This window comes from Salvelinus namaycush, chromosome 1 (assembly GCF_016432855.1).
Source record: "Salvelinus namaycush isolate Seneca chromosome 1, SaNama_1.0, whole genome shotgun sequence".
In the NCBI taxonomy this organism is placed as follows: domain Eukaryota; kingdom Metazoa; phylum Chordata; class Actinopteri; order Salmoniformes; family Salmonidae; genus Salvelinus; species Salvelinus namaycush.
The window spans coordinates 28,658,483-28,675,894 of NC_052307.1; the positions used below are offsets into that span (position 1 = coordinate 28,658,483).

The following is a 17,412-nucleotide window of genomic DNA, read 5'->3' on the forward strand; positions in this document are numbered from 1 at the left end:
TTAACAGACCAGCATAGAGTGAATAAAGACGTGTTGAAGTGACTGATCTGTGTGATCCACAGCTCCAAGCTGGGTCGTCCTGCTCTGCTCACCATTCAGCATCTCTGGAGCCATCCAGTAGGGGTTCCCCACCACTGTGTAGCGCTTCTTACGGTCAATGCGCCTGAACACTCTCTTCTTATTGGCCAGTTTCTCAGGGGGAGGGTGCTTGACCTTCTCCTCCACCATGAGCCGGGATAGGCCGAAGTCTGCCACCACCACTGTGTTGTCCTGAGGGAGGACAGGGGTTAGAAGTCAGAGGTCAAGAGCATATGAAGTGGCAATGTAATAGTGGTGGGTGTTTTGTTCATACCTCAATCAATATGGGTCAACAACAAAATATAAGATTGTTCAATGGATTTTGCTTGTTGTGTGTAAAGTCATTGACAAATCCCCCCCCAAAAAATCACAATGCAATATGACCAGATATGTGTATCAAATTTAAACAATGAGTTGTCTTCCTGTATATAACGACACTGAACTGAGACAATTATACAGATGCCACCTCATTGGAAATAACAGACAAGACTCATTACACCTCATTGAGTGTTGCCATACAGTGAAAGATCTGTGAAGATCTATATAAGCCTGTACTTTACTACTTACACAACATGTTGTTGTAAATTGTGTTCGGCTGCTACAATAGAACCTAGCTCTACCGGACCCTGGCCTGTATCGACAAGACCGCCCTGGCTCAGTAACAGACTCCTGTCACAACAACAAAACATGCTCCAGAACACCCTGCCCCCAGGCTCATCGGAAAAATAACCTACAGTACGCCCAAGGTACATCTAGCTTTAACTGTTTAGGAGCCAAACACTTTGGTATAAGAGAGAAACAACGACTTCATGATTCATTTGAGATAATGAGGCTGGATTAGTATCTTTATGGTGTTTCTGTAAATGAAAATCAGGAAAAATTGAAAGGGATCTCTGCTCCTCTATATATCTATCTCTGAGTCTGCATGCAATGTACAATTCAGGACAGGTCACCTACCAGTTTCACCAGGCAGTTGTGAGAGTTAAGATCTCTATGGATGATGCTCATTGAATGCAAGTAGGCCTGAAATAAAGAAGAAATATGAGTCAAACAAACCAATCATCCACGAGGGGAAGCAAACACGCCATATTAGAGACCGAAACGTCATCATTTGACAATTCCTTAAGTGGGAAAATATAAACATGTTTTTGTTGCCCCACATAGTTGTGTTTGTGGAAAAGGAAAGGGAATTAGGATTACTGTCAGCATTGAGCTGGTCTCCAGGGAAACATGCAGGCCAGGCCTGCCACTGTTGGCTAAGACAGTAAGGTCTCTGGAGCATATGGTTGGTCACTGCCCAGCCCCAACCACTCCAGTATGACCCATGAGCAAGGGCAATCCCTGCCTCAAGTAGGCAGATTTTAAAATATTGATGTCACAAATGTATCATTTGCACAGTTCTTTATTAAAATATGTAATTATTTATCACCTTGACTGTGTAAAGGTGGGATATACACTACCGTTCAAAAGTTTGGGGTCACTTAGAAATGTCCTTGTTTTTGAAGGACAAGCAATTTTTTTGTGTCCATTAAAATATCAAATTGATCAGAAATACAGTGTAGACATTGTTAATGTTGTAAATGACTATTGTAGCTGGAAACAGCTGGTTTTTAATGGAATATCTACATAGGCGTACAGAGGCCCATTATCAGCAACCATCACTCCTGTGTTCCAATGGCATGTTGTGTAAACTAATCCAGGTTTATAATTTTAAAAGGCTAATTGATCATTAGAAAACCATTTTGCAATTATGTTAGCACAAATGGACAAAATGTTTAGCTTTTCTTTCAAAAACAATGACATTTCTAATTGACCCCAAACCTTTGAACGGATATGTATAGTATTTTACAACAAAACATGATTATTTGTCTCCGAAATTAAAACGTCAAGGGCTAGATTTCAAACAAATACAGTGCCTTCAGAAAGTATTCACACCCCTTGACTTTTTTCACATTTTGTTGTGCTGCAGCCTGAATTTAAAATGTATTAAATTGAAATGTTGCATCACTGGCCTACACACACAACACCCTAAGTCATATGGAATTATGTTAAGACATTCTTTTATAAAAAATAAATAAAAAGCTAAAAGTATTCAACCCATTTGTTATGGCAAGCCTAAATAAGTTCAGGAGTAAACATTTGCTTAACAAGTCACATAATAAGTTGCATGGACTCACTCTGTGCAACAATAGTGTTTAAAATTATTTTCTAATGACTACCTCATCTCTGTACCCCACACAATTATCTGTAAGGTCCCTCAGTCGAGCAGTGAATTTCAAACACAAGATTCAACCACAAAGACCAGGGAGGTTTTCCAATGCCTCACAAAGAAGGGTGCCTATTGGTAGATGGGTAACAATGAAAAGCAAACATTAAATATCCCTTTGAGCATGGTGACGTTATTAATTACACGTTGGGTGGTGTATAAATACACCCAGTCACAACAAATATACAGGCGTCCTTCCTAACTCAGTTGCCTGAGAGGAAGGAAAACGCTCATGGATTCACCATGACGCCAATGGTGACTTTAAAACAGTTAGAGTTTAAAGACTGTGATCAGAGAAAACTGAGGCTGGATCAACAACATTGTAGTTATTCCACAATACTATCCTAAATGACAGAGTGAAAAGAAGGAAGCCTGTAGAACAGGGATCATCATCTAGATTCAGCCACAGGACAATTTTTGTTCTTGAGCGGATGGTCAAGGGCGTGTGAATAACGTAAACTCACTCACTTTTGTACATCGCTTTGGTCTGTACAATTGACCTTATTTTAGCGCCCCAAAAACGTAATACTTCCAGATCAACTGTAATGTCAATACCATTGTACAGCACAATTTCTCCCCTTTCCAACAGAATCAATTACATGACCCCCACGCTGCCCGTTTCTGCATGATTCAAGAAGGCAATGAGCCCCGTCGGGTCTTTTTAAAAATGGCGGGTGGGGAAGCGAAACTAATGCGTGATAGTGAGAAGGAGAGATGTTGTGTGGGAAAATTGCTTTTTTTTCACTCGATCTATCCAACTTATCACCTTATCGCCTCTAAATTGTAAATAAAACACTATAAAGAGTTTATATAATGTGTCATTACATACCTATTTGAAGGTTTGTGTCGAATTTGAATCAGGTTTTTAGGGCGGTGCTAAAGTGATCTTAGAAGTAAACAGCGGCTTTGAGAATGATGATCGCATGCAATGATGACGCAAAAATTGACTAGGTATCCCCCCCTTACCCCCGTCACTGTCCATTTCTTGTTTTTAAAGGATGAGAGAAGTGCTACACCTGGTGGAGAGAGATTGTAAGACAAAGATAGTTGCTTTATGCGTGCTGTACGTTATGGCATGACACGTCACGCTGTAACAGAGGGGTCAGTTTTTTCAACTTTTCTCCAATACTATAGAGCCATTACCATGTCGATCAACGCTTGAATAGAAACGTAGTTCACACCCCCGATTTTGAAGTCAACACAGTCGCTACAGTCCCATTCGTTTTCTTTGTAGCCTCGTTTGAATGTTGCAGTTACGCACATTTGTACGGAATGGGGTGAGTTTACGTTACTTATGTAAATGAGATATTTCTGTATTTCATTTACAATAAATTTGCCAACATTTCTAAAACATGTTTTCACTGTCATTATGGGGTGTTGTGGGTAGATGGGGGAGGAAAGAAAATCAATTTAATACATTTTGAATTTAGGCTCTAACAACAAAATGTGGAATAGGTCAAGGGGTATGAATACTTTCTGAAGGCACTGTACATGTCTGTTATTTAACAACCTCATTCCATGATTAGATGGGGGGGGGGGGGGGGGGGGGGGGGGGGGAACTACACTTTCATAACTTCTTTAAACAAACATTTCTGTAAATGGATACATAGCATTTTGGAATGAAACACTTCAGGTACTGTACCTTTAAATGCATTGCGTTAAACTACCACCATACATATTGGAGGCTAGTCCAGCTGAACAAAAAGCAGCCAGTGTCTATATGGACAGTGTTTTACCGCCAATGGTAAATATCCCTGGAAGGCACCAACTCACCATTCCAGAAGCAATACCTTTAGCGAAGCTGACCCTCTGCTCCCATGGAAACTGGTCCTATAACAACCCAGAGAAGAAAGAACTAAATGAATAGGTCTGCTGGTTGACATGCCAGCCAGCCCACCACTGAGGCAACAGCCTTTATATGAGGTCAAGCGAGTCCCAGTCCCAAACAGCACAGGCCCTTAATAAAGGATACGTTTTTTTTTTTTTACAACCAAAACTCAATTTTTTATGTAAATGGAATTTTAGGGTCCAAACACCTTTTTTTGCAATATCACTTGTTTTTGAGAAACTTACCCCAAACAGTGCTCACTTCCTCACCCTCGTTGTGCAGTATGGGGGCCCTGAAATACGTCCTACTAGAAACGGCAAAACTCTCAGTATAGTGATGCAGGTCTTGAGATGTATGGAATATATGTTGCGGATAAAGTTAGGAATGACACAATTTCATGTGTATAACATTTAAAAGACCCGCATCAATATACTGAGAGCTTAGCTGTTTCCAAAAGGACGTATTTGGGTGTTTTTGGAGCCCATGTTAATATTTTTACAGGCCCCTATACTGGACAACAAGAATGAGGAAGTGATTCGCTGTTTGGGGTAAGTAAATAAAAAATAAAAAAAATAAAAAGTGAAATCACCAAAAAGGTGTCTTGACCCTTCTATAACATACCATTTACATAAAATATTTAGATTTGGTTGTAAAAAATTACTTCTCCTTTAAGGAAAACACTAACAGCAGACCCAAGGCCAACATTAATGCTATTTTGGAGCAGTGGGAGAGCAGAGAGAGTGAAGTGAATTTAACTAGTTGAAACACACCATGTCTCTAATGAAATCCTTCAGTGTGCCTCCCTCGATAAACTCGGTTATTAAATTCAGCCTCTTGTCCTTATATAGCACGCCGATGAACTTCAACACGTGGGGATGTTCCAGACTCCTCATCACTTTGACCTGGAGAGAAAGAGGTATGTTTTCAAGATATGCAACTTTCAAAATACAGAAATCATCCCCATATGACACATTTTGCATGATGCAAAATGCATCATACAGGGAGGATTTCTGTATTTTGAAAGTTACATATCTTGAAAACTTGATTGCTGACAAGCAAAACATTTTGGGACCATGTCAACAATGGACTAATGAAACAAATACCAAAATATAGTTTTTGGGTGGAGTTTTCCATTAAAGCCCCCACCATGCAGTCTTTGTAATTTTATTTTCAAATCATCACTGTATGTCTATTAAAATCACTGTGTTTATTTAATGAATATAACTCCGAAATATATTTTTTGCATTTATTTCCCTGAGCCTCCTTTGGCCCTTGAAATGCTCAGTCTGATCGTGTGGGCAACAGGAAAGAAATGTGAAGATATTTACATACACATCCCTGATTGGTTGATAGGATGGTCTAGAGGCCACCCCCTTACCCATATGTACAGGCATTGGTCTATTATAAGCAGATCAAATTGTGACGACATGATGTGGGTCAAAAGTTCCATCCCACCAGAACATAATGAAACTGCAATGTTTTTCTTCTTCCAAACAGCTCTTACACAAGGGCATTATCATAAACACAATGTAATTGTGAAAATTATCACCACAGAAATCAGTTTCCACATTGGAGATATTTTATCTTTGCAAAAAAAATCAGAAGCTTATTTTTTCCCTCTGAGGACTGGAGCAAATGCATACAAAAATAATAAGGTTGGCCTAAAGGAATCCATCTATGAAGCAAATACAGGGACATTTGGCAAGCTCTCATTTGTGGGTATAATAAATCACGGCCCAATGTATAACCAGATTAGTCTACTGACCTCCTTTAGAAAGGTCTTCTGGGTCTCCTCATCACAGCGAATCAGCTCCTTCATCACCATCACCTCACCAGTGGCTTTGTGGGTCACCTGTCAAAATGGAGAAAAACATTCAAATTTAAAATACAGACAATGCAACAAAAAAATACAACAAAAAATGTGTGTGTTAGAGTGTGTGTGTAGAATAAGGCTGTAATGTAACAAAATGTGGAAAAAGTCAAGGGGTCTGAATACTTTCTGAATGCACTGTATCTGCTGTTAGAGAAGCTTCCGATGGAGAACACTCTGGGTTCTATTAGAGAACTCTCCAACCACGGGATGGCAGGTAAAGCCATAGCAAGTGAGTTTCTTCAATAACAATGTATGATCATTAACATCAAAGGCTGCACTGAAATCTAACAGAGCTCCAACTATCAATTTCTTTTAACTATGGCTGACCCCATATAGTCGACTGGTCGATTGTTTGGTTGATAGGCTGTTGATTGAGATTTCTTTTGTCGAGCAGTCACAAAAAAACTAAATCATGGCACACCTGTCTCAGTGGAAGAATCCATTGCGGAAGCCACGGGAATGGAATGGTCCATCACTAAGACAGGCATCGGTAACATAAGGCATGCGTGCCGCGAGGCTATTTATTTGCCTTGGCACACCAAGCAAATTTAGAAAATAAGTTAAATTGCATTGGTTTTCCATAATTGGCTACTCCTTTGAACCTGACACCGTTTGTGAGAGTATTCCTTAGGCCTAGAGTATTGTGTCTTGGGTAGGCCTATAATTTAAAATGTTGAGTCAAGAAGGGGAGTGTGGCTTAGATGCACAAGGCGCGTCTCTCTCCAGATTGAACTATCCCACCAATTCATGTACATTCAATGTTTCATAACTTGTTTGTGTCTATCAATTCACCATTACATATAACACCAGTAGTACATTTACCATTAATTCCCATAATTTCTAATCTACAATGTTTGTTTGGTTACGGTAATTTCTGTTAATACATTCAATACATTATTATTACAGTCGTTTACCGTTCTCATTGTCGGAGTGGGCACCTTGTTTGCAGAGCTCACAACCTATGCTACACTTGCAAGACAGAAGTTTTGGTTTATTTCATTCTATTTACGAGTTTTGTCAATTTTATTCATTGTATTTTGTTTGGAGCACTCCTGTCAATGTTGAGTAAGGACACACACCTGATTATGCAGAAGGCCTAGCCTGCGCGTAAAATGTATAAATGTACCCATTTGGGGATCTCTGATTCTCAACTCACTACCATTAATGAGCTGTGTAGCTTCTTAAAGTATGTTTTTCTACACCTCAAACAGCAAGTAAACAAAGTTTATTTTACATCAAATTAGAATGACAATAGTTCGTCAATTTATTTGAAAAATCTTTACAGCGCTCTCCCTTTCAATCACGACAAGCCTCAGCGTGAAAGGGAGAAATGTCATGCTCTGACCCAGTGGAAACTTCATAAAATACCTGATTACTTCTTATACGTTGTGCAAATACTGCTCTCTGTCCAGAGGTCACTGGCATGGGAAACTGAGTGCCCAGAATAGTTTATACAATGTTGCAAGTTTGCTAGCTCGAGCTGCCGGGCCATACCCAGGTGATAGTTGATACCACGTTTCACTTTCATTGCAGACAGGCAGGCAGAGTAGAGAGATTCATGCGATTGAAGAACATGAACAAACCTGCATGCGTAGCCAATTTGATTTAGTGGCTATTTATTTATATCAGGATATTTTCTACCTGCAATATTTGTATTGTTTAAAAAAAATTGTATTGGTGTTACCTAGTTAGCAAAATAACAAAAACACATTATTATAACTGAAATTAAACGGTTCCACGAAAATTAGCATATGAAAATCATAACTGGCACGCAGATCAGAAAAAATTGTGAGGGGGGGGGGGCTCTTGATCTCTGGCTCCCTCAAGTCATTTGTGTCTTAATCATTTCATCAAACAGTGTGCTTAAAGCATCAGACAAGCGCAGTGCATAGTTGATTTTATTAAAACACACAGGGTGTGAATGTATGGAAAAATGCACATTTAAAAATGTAGACCAATCGATTGAGTCGAAAGAACAGACGACTCAATTGACCAATACTTTTTTTAGGTCGGGACAGCTTTACTTTTAACCAATCAGCTGTTATCAGAGTCAGTGCAGTACACGTTGAGTGCCCTTCTCTATAAGCATGCTGAAATTCAGTAGTTAACTTGTTCTCTGAAAAATAGCATTTATTTGGTCAAACAATTCTCTCCATCAGTTTACTAAGAACAGGCAGCCAACTGATTGGCCGGCTGTTAGAGGCAGCAAAGGGTGCTTTACTATTTTTAGGCAGTGGAATTACTTTAGCTTCCTTCTACGCCTGTGGACACATGCACTCCTTTAGGCTTTGGATAAAGTTATAGCAAATAGGTATGGAAATACAGATTGAGATGTGTGTGGAAAAGATGTTGATTTTTGAGTGAAAAGCTGACCTTGATAGCCTGGCCAAAGAAGCCCTTGCCCAGCACCTCTCCATGGATGAGGTCACAGGGGCGGAATATGCGATGAGAGCAACTGCTGGAGGAGCGCAGGGATTCAGAGCGCCCGATGTCCCGGGTCAAGATAGGGTGTTCCTTAGGGGAGGCTGGCCCAGGGGACTTACAGATGCTATTGCTACGCCTTCCATTAACAGAGAGGAACAAAGGTCAGTAAGACATTGATCAGGTTCTACTGGAACAAATTATAAATAATTTTGTATCTCTCAATTCTTTCCCCAATGCTTAGACTCTCTCTCTCCCAAGGTTGGCTGGTTAAGCTGTACCTTAGAGACCTCCTCTTTAGGGTGGCATCATCCACCAGATCTGTCCTCTCCAGGACACTGTCAGAGGGCGAAGACAGGCGCATGCGGGAGGTGGCGGGGACCCCCAAGCGGTTGTGCGAGGACCCAAGTCTGAGCCTTTCCAACCGCTGCCTGACTGGATCATACTCTATGAGCAGATGCAGCGTCTGACTGGTCCGATGAATGAGGTCCTCCACCTGAAACACAAATCAATCAGAATACATCATCTGCTAGGCCAAAGTCCTCTGACATAGTAACATGAGCAAGCAACACTAATGAGAGAGGTATTGGTGTAAGGCCTATACAGAACACGGGATGGAATTAGAACTAGGCAGGGTTCCAATGAGAAAATGATCTTGATTCCTGACAACGCGAAGAGCTATCAAACTGACATGACTTGAATGAAGCCAAATAATTTTAATTGGAATGCACCTTGTTGCAAACAGGAAAGGTGGGAACTAAAATGTAATTAGTGAATGCACCATTGGAATGAACATGGTTGAGTGAGGTGTGTGGTGAGATTGTGTGTTCGAGTCCTTTCAGATGCCATCCTCTCCCAGCTAAAGAATGTTTAAATGAAGGCAGAATGAATGGAATGCAAAGATCACATGTTCCGAAATCTATTTTAGAGTAACAGTAACAAATACTTATGTAATAGGTCACATTTTATACACCACTGGGTTACAACTGAATAGTCTGAATAGTTTCAATGCTTTATTATTCAGTGTACTGTCAAAACCTGGATCATGCAACTCACCTCTTCCTCCATCAGTGTCCCCACTGGAAGACCGTTGATCTCCAGGATCCGGTCACCAACATGGATGGCATTCCGAACTTCCGGGCTGATATGCATTCCTCTGACCCTAAGAGAAATACAGCACATAGACATGTCAGTTTGGAGCACCAGTATCAGAATGAACTATGACTCCATATAGGTCTGTCAAACGAGAGCTGGTTCTGTTGACCAATCAGCAGTGAGCACCTGGACAATACAGAGGTGGGTGTGTCCGTCTGTCCACGACATCTAGTACATCTATCAGCTAATGAGAGACTCCTTTGGCTGACCTGGATCAAGACTATAATAAACACCAACGTAAAGAGATCTGGGATTTAACTATTCAATCCAAATGACATAATCTTATTGGTAATGTACACATATCTGTACCAAGGACTAATGCCCTGTTATTTCAGCAAACCTATAATCAGTTACAGAACACGACTCACCCTGTCCCACTCAGGCCTAGATAGTTAAGGGTGTACAGATTCACTAGTTGTGAGTCACAGTTAAATCCACTCACTCTTTGACTTGAACGCTAGCGGAGCCGCTGGCAACGTCTCTTAGGACAGAGACAGATAAGCCCCTCTTGCTGTTGGTGGCAGAGGGCATGGAGATGAGGGTGACCGTGTGGGGCAGAGAGTCCAGGGCCGAGTCGGCCGAACGCTTCTCCAACACGGGCGCCAGGACTACCTGCTTATAGCACTTCCCACTACACCGAGAGGAGGAGAGAGGAAACAAGGAATAAGGGGTATTGTTGTGGATAATGACGTTTTTTAAGTTCTTACCAGTTCTTAAAGTATTCAAAAGTGTTCATCAGTGTTTAAACATCAAATTATTCTACTTTCTTCCAACTTCCTTTACCTACATCTGAGTACTTTTCTGCAAAATAATTTCCCTTTGGGGAACAACAACGTTTTATTGGAGAAAAATATGAAGAGAAGGAGAGAGCAGGAAGGAGGGGTATGGAGAGAGTCAGACTGTAGAGGGGACTCAGGTGTGACAGACGCACCAGATTCCTAAAAGATCAAGCCGAAAGAGTGATGTTGACTGTTTGCAATAACATCACATTCCCTAGTTGCCTCTATCAACATCTGACTTAACACCATACTTACAAACAGAATCTAAAGAAATAAAACCAACAACTCTGTGAGCAGTAGATAGTAAAACAACCCTCACCAGTACAGCTTGGATCGCTCCACCAAGGCGTACGTGTCTCTGTCCTCGATGACCACCTTGCAGCTCAGACATACAAAGCATTCTGGGTGATACTTGTATTCTCCAGCCACCTGGAAGAACAGATAAAGTTGAGTTTGTCTCCTGGCTTTGATCTTTCCCATGGTGTTCCAGGTCCAAGCAGAGAATTCTTCAGGGTGATCCTGCTGTGCTGAGCTGTACACTGTGTGGTGTTCTGTGTTGTCCCGTGTTGTGTGCTAGATGGTGTTGTGTGTACTGTCCTCTCTTTGTCACAGTAACAGCTGCTCCACTCTCAGCCTATCTGGAATCTGCTATGATGTCATCTACCTCCCAGCTCCCAAGCCCTGCCTTTTCCAATCACAGCACACCTCTTGCTGACACTCACCTCACCTCCTCACTAACTTTCCTCACACCCTCGCTTACTCATTCCCTTTCTATCTACAACTTACACACTCCCAATCTGTTGGTCCTGCGCTCATGCTAAATTAAACAACTTATCCACTATGGCTGTGAATTGCCACGGACTTCACGATACGATATGTATTGTGCTTCTATACGTTTCACAATTTATCATGAATCTATATGTATTGCGATTCGATACAGCGATTGAATTGCGATTCAATGTTCCAAACATAGTGCTCACTGTACTGTAGGTCTCCTCTGCAGAGGGACAAACGAAAGTCATAATAAAAACGAGTTTTGATAAGTCATGGGGATTTTTATTTTTTTAAGTGCTGAAAACATGTTAGCTCAGCATTTAAGAAGAAGATTGAGGCCAAGATATAGGAGGAGAAATACTGAAGTTTTAGCGCAGGTGCAACCGACTAGCGACAAAAACGACCCTTTTTTGAGGGGAGAATCAATATAATATCGTCAAAAATAAAAAAAATGTTTTGCTAAACTCTATTGTATAGATTTTTTACCCGATCCCCAGTATCCACCCCCTAAAGCAAGGGACAAGTACAAACAGGGCCTGTGCCATAGCGGAGGTTCCTGCGGTTATACGGAAAGTATTCAGACTTTACTTTTTCCACATTTTGCTACGTTACAGCCTTATTTCTAAAATTGATTAAATAAATCAAACATCCTCATCAATCTACACACAACACCCCATAATGACAAAGCACAAACAGGTTTTTAGAAATCTTTGCAAATGTATTACAAACAACAAACAGAAATAACTTATATACATAAGTATTCAGACCCTTTGCTATGAGACTCGAAATTGAGCTCAGGTGCACCCTGTTTCCATTGATCATCCTTGAGTTGTTTCTACAACTTGATTGGAGTCCACCTGTGGTAAATTCAATTGATTGGACATGATTTGGAAAGGCACACACCTGTCTATATAAGGTCCCACAGTTGACAGTGCATGTCAGAGCAAAAACCAAACTATGAGGTCGAAGGAATTGTCCATGGTGCTCCGAGACAGGAATGTGTCAAGGCACAGATCTGGGAAGGGTACCAAAAAATGTCTGCAGCATTGAAGGTCCAAGAACACAGTGGCCTCCATCATTCTTAAAATGGAAGACGTTTGGAACCACCAAGACTCTTCCTAGATCTGGCTGCCGGCCAAACTGAGCAATCGGGGGAGAAGGGCCTTGGTCAGGGAGGTGACCAAGAACCCGATGGTCACTCTGACAGAGCTCCTCTGTGGAGATGGGAGAACCTTCCAGAAGGACAACCATCTTTGCAGCACTCTACCATAAAGGCCTTTATGAAAGGTGCTTCAATGAAGTACTGAGTAAGGGGTCTGAATACTTATGTAAATGTGATCAGTTTTTTTTTTTTTTTAATACATTTACAAACATGTCTAAAAACCTGTTTTTGCTTTGTCATTATAGGGTATTTTGTGTAGATTGAGGGGGGGGGGGGAAACAATTGAATCCATATAAGCCTGTAACATAACAAAAAACGTGGAAAAAGTCAAGGGGTCTGAATATTTCCCAAATGCACTGTAGCGTTTGGCCAGTAACTGAAAGATCGCTCGTTCGAATACCCAAGTCGACAAGGTGAAAAATCTGTTGATGTGCCCTTATGCAAGGCACTTATCCCTAATTTGCTCCAGGGGCACTGTGCTACTTTGGCTGACCCTGTAAAACAACACATTTCACTGCACTTTTCTGGTGTATGTGACAATAAAACCTCAACCTCTCCCTCAATTCTTTCTTTTTAAGGCTGGGCGGGCAGCTGGAAAACCTAAATATGAGGCCTGGAGAGTGTGGGAAGATAATCTACAGTATTTAAACTAGTCAGTGTTAACAGACTGCAGTTTCATGGGAGTATTAAGAGTTCCAGGGGAGTCTTAAGACTGTTGTGCCAAGACGCAAGCTCTTCCCCAGATGAATTCAAACAGGGATAACTTATAAGGAATGTGAAGATATTCATGAAAACCTGTAGTCTTTGAAGTAGGATAACCTTTTCCATTACCCCCCTGCTGTTCATTGTATGCTGCTATGAGTAAGACTGTTGGGAAAGGATATTGTTGCTGTTGCAGGCTGCAGTGAGATTAGGCTGGGTGACGTAAGCCATGTGTGCATCTGTGGCTGTGCCTCCCACCCTCCAGGCTGGAGCATTACCACACTGACCCCAGTCAGAAACAGCCTGAAGGAGCCACAGCTAGACACACATGGCTGTGTCATAGTCCATAGGTGGCTGTGTGTGTGCAGGCTCTCTGAGGGGAGGCTAGGCTAGTGTGCGTTTGTGTGTGTATGACCAACATGACTCCAGAGGAAATGTCTCTTACACAACACACAAGTTCATTTTCCCATCTCATCAAAATAAAAGGGAACAAAAGAAGGATCTTCAAAAGTGATCTAATTTGAGAGGATTTACAACGTGTCAGAACTGTAAAACCGAAGAAGAAAAAAATGGCATGACACAATCTCCTAATTAGGAGAACAAAATGCAGTTGTGTGCCGTAGCCTGCCCATCAAACACACAACGGTCATAAGTAGCTGCCTGCTCCACACTGCTCTCCTCTCCTGAGAGACCCAACATCCATACGATTTTACGCCGTGTTGGTTCGGCTGCTATCGAAGAGAAGCCTGCCAATTCAACTCTGCCAGAAATACTTGGCATCTCGCTTTCAGAGCCAATGTGGCCAAGAACAAATAGAAAGGCACATTGTGTGTTTTGCTTACTGGCAAACTTCTTGCTCTAAAAAAAGAATCATTTTGGGAACCCCCCCCTAATCCAGTTGAAGAGAAAGCATCCTTTTGTGACGAGCGATTGTTTGTGCCAGCAGCAGTTTAATTTAGACCTGATTTAAATTGGGCCAATAACACTGTTAAAATGAAGTTCCCCAGCACTCCAACCCCATGCATGAGGCATGGGCATTCCATAGCACTGATGAAACAACAAGAAAGCTAACCGATATCCAGCCTTCAGTAACTCTTCCATAGCATAACCATGAGCTCATGGTCTAATCCTGGAAGATAAACATAGATTTGACAAACGCAGTAGAGCTTAACCATTCGAACCTTCCCTTAATAACAGATAGTCGATCTTTCAAAAACCATCCCCAGTAAACAGTGTGGTGGTCTGGTGGTGCAGTGTGCATAGTATCCATTGCCTTTCCACCGCAGTGGACCGAATCAGGTGATGGACTAGCTCCAAAATCACTCCATGTTCTCTGCTTTCACCCCAAAAGTTGTGCTGGGGGAAGTGAACTGTGGAGACTGTACAAAGAACAGAGCAGGGCCATGATGGGGGACCTAACTAATACACACAATGTGATGGGGAACCTAACTTCCACAGATACAGAGAGAAGGTTCAGGTCCAGTCGGCTATCTTTCAAAGCAACCAGGATGCAAAGTATGGCTGCTCTGTGTGGGTGATTACTTGTTGAGCCATAGCCCAGCCCCCATGACCTCTTCTGTACAGATAACTATCTTCTGTACAGTCAGGTAACATTGGAAATAGTTTAACTCTTCTGTACAAGTATTGACCTCAATCACCAAGGAGATGTTTGTTACAACACAGATGAGGGGCAGGGGACAGGGGTAAAGCTGACAGTTCCCTAAATTTGTGTACATAGAGGAAAAACAGATCCTATTAGTCCACAACCCCCTGAACTCACATTAGAAGAACAGTGATTCACTGTGAACTGGTGTTATTTGAGTATGGCCCTACACATCTAACCTCTGAATACAATGGTAACCCTGACAGTGAATTATTATTCAAATATTATATAATGTACAGCTTTGTCATTGCCTGGACACAACCCTTAGCTGTGGTATATTGGCCATATACCACAAACCCGAGGTGCCTTATTGCTATTATAAACTGGTTACCAATGTAATTAGAGCAGTAAAAATAAATGTTTTGTCATACCGGTGGTATACGGTCTGATATACCACGGCTGCCAGCCAATCAGCATTCAGGGCTGGAACCACACAGTTAAACACTGTCCTCTTCATGTTCCATGAGATCTAAGTGAACCAAGCTAGAAGCCTACTGCATCATAATACCTGATACTCTGGATCCTGGATAAACCAGGGTTCATCTTGATTTCACACAGAGATAGCGCGGATCAGACTGAGATTATATGTGTTTGTGGAAATGACAAACCTTAGTCTCAGCGTTTACTGACAAGTGAGGTGAGGAGGATGGAGCGGGGCAACTTACCATGGCAGGTCCAATCATGAGCAGAGAACAGCCGTGACACAGCTCCCCAAACTTCTCCCAGTAGTGTTTACGGCAGTACAGTTTGCCGTTCTTCTCATAGTACCAGTTGGTCAGGTGGTCACAGCACTCCGAGCACCTGTGGATGGGAAAACACTTCATGACCTCTGCAGGAAATGAAGGGAGTAGAGTGGACAAACAAATCCTTTCAGCGGAGACCATATCAAGCGCAAAGCAATCTGTTTCAAGGCGAATCAAAGGAGACTCACTACAAAGCCTGGGTGCATCATTTCAAAGACAAGTTGACAATCTCAAAGGCTTGTGTTAGATTCCTGAAAGATTCCAATTGAGCAGAGAGTCCACTCTCAAACAATGGAGGAGTCTGTGAGCGTTCACGTATTGACTGAGCTGAGAGATTTGACATACACATATAGAAACAAATAAACAAGACACAAAGCTAGCTTCTTCTCAATAGGGGGTGCTATTTGCACTTTGTAATAATTTTGTTCCCAAATTAAACTGCCTCGTACTCAATTCTTGCTCGTACAATATGCATATTATTATTACTATTGGATAGAAAACACTCTAGTTTCTAAAACCGTTTGAATTATATCTGTGAGTGAAACAGAACAGGAGTTGGAGCACTTTTCCTATGAGGATGTGAGAATGCTGAAATCTGCAAGCTGTTTCCAGGTCAGTTTATTAATTTGCCTGTCTTCTATTGGTTGAGATGCACTGCATACGTCTTCCCCTGGGTGTCAGCGAATAGTGAGAGTTGAAATGGGGTTGCTAGGCAGAACTGAGAGGTTATAAATGGCCTGGGAAAAAAGTGTCCGGCCTTTGTTCACTTCGCTCTGACGCAGGAAGGACATCTGGCTGTGGCTCTAGAACGCTCCGGTTATAGGCCTTAGATATATCCGGTCATGTTTTTATTCGTTATAGGTGTTAAAGACATCATAAGGTAGTTAATTTAAACCGACTTATAGCAGTTTATATCAGTTTATTGCGATTTTCTGGAATTTCTTTGTCACGCGCTATCACGAGTTGGACACCTCTCCGGCACATAGCTAGCGTTAGCTGCTAATTCTACAGGAGAAGAGGACATCTTTCAACCAAAAGACGATTGTTCTGGAGAAAGGACACCTTGCCCAAGATTCTGATGGAAGCTCGTCAAATAGTAAGAAGTCTTTATGCTGTTAATTCGTATTTATGTTGAAAAATGTTAAACAATAATTCCGCCATGAATTTCGGTGCGGTCTCGCTTTAGCGCAAGCTGTATGTAGTAGTAACGTTAATTTTTTAAATCTAACACAGCGGTTGCATTAAGAACTAATGTATCTTTCATTTGCTGTCCAACCTGTATTTTTTAGTCAAGTTTATGATTAGTTATCGATTAGATTAGGTGCCTCTCCAAGATGGCGCCGGACAGATTGCTTGAAGTTTGCCTACTAATCACATTGTATAACCACGATTTGTGCCGCTACATATGCACATTTTCGAACAAACCCTATATGCATTGTGTAATATGATGTTACAGGACTGTCATCTGAAGAAGTTTATGAAGGTTAGTCAAATTATATATCTTTTGCTTGTTTGTTACGATCGCTAACCTTTGCTGCTGGTAAATGGCTTGTGTTTCTGGCTATTGTGGTAAGCTAATATAATGCTATATTGTGTTTTCGCTGTAAAACACTTAAAAAATCTGAAATATTGGCTGGATTCACAAGATCTTGGTCTTTCATTTGCTGTACGCTGTGTATTTTTCAGAAATGTTTTATGATGAGTATTTAGGTAATTCACGTTGCTCTCTGTAGTTATTCTAGTCGCTTTGGTGAGAGTTGTGATGGTGGCTGCAATGGTAAACTATGATTTATACCTGAAATATGCAAATTTTTCTAACAAAACATATGCTATACAATAAATATGTTATCAGACTGTCATCTGATGAAGTTGTTTCTTGGTTAGTGGCTATTTATATCTTTATTTGGTCGAATTTGTGATAGCTACCTATGCAGTAAAAAAAGTGGTGTCTTTTGCTAACGTGGTTAG

At 41.3% G+C, this 17,412-nt stretch overlaps 1 protein-coding gene across 1 annotated transcript in view; it reads right to left on the reverse strand.

The window, feature by feature from the left end:
- The window catches only part of LOC120025885 (LIM domain kinase 2-like), a 35,869-nt gene that overhangs the window by 3,199 nt on the left and 15,258 nt on the right, over positions 1–17,412 (reverse strand). The window contains exons 3-13 of the mRNA XM_038970635.1: positions 15,367–15,502; positions 10,720–10,829; positions 10,064–10,252; positions 9,523–9,628; positions 8,748–8,962; positions 8,419–8,605; positions 5,938–6,024; positions 4,943–5,074; positions 4,118–4,174; positions 1,036–1,101; positions 93–270 (exon numbers count right to left, since the gene is read on the reverse strand). Of these exons, the coding sequence (XP_038826563.1) occupies positions 93–270; positions 1,036–1,101; positions 4,118–4,174; positions 4,943–5,074; positions 5,938–6,024; positions 8,419–8,605; positions 8,748–8,962; positions 9,523–9,628; positions 10,064–10,252; positions 10,720–10,829; positions 15,367–15,502 (1,463 nt within the window). The remainder of the gene's footprint in view (positions 1–92; positions 271–1,035; positions 1,102–4,117; positions 4,175–4,942; positions 5,075–5,937; positions 6,025–8,418; positions 8,606–8,747; positions 8,963–9,522; positions 9,629–10,063; positions 10,253–10,719; positions 10,830–15,366; positions 15,503–17,412) is intronic.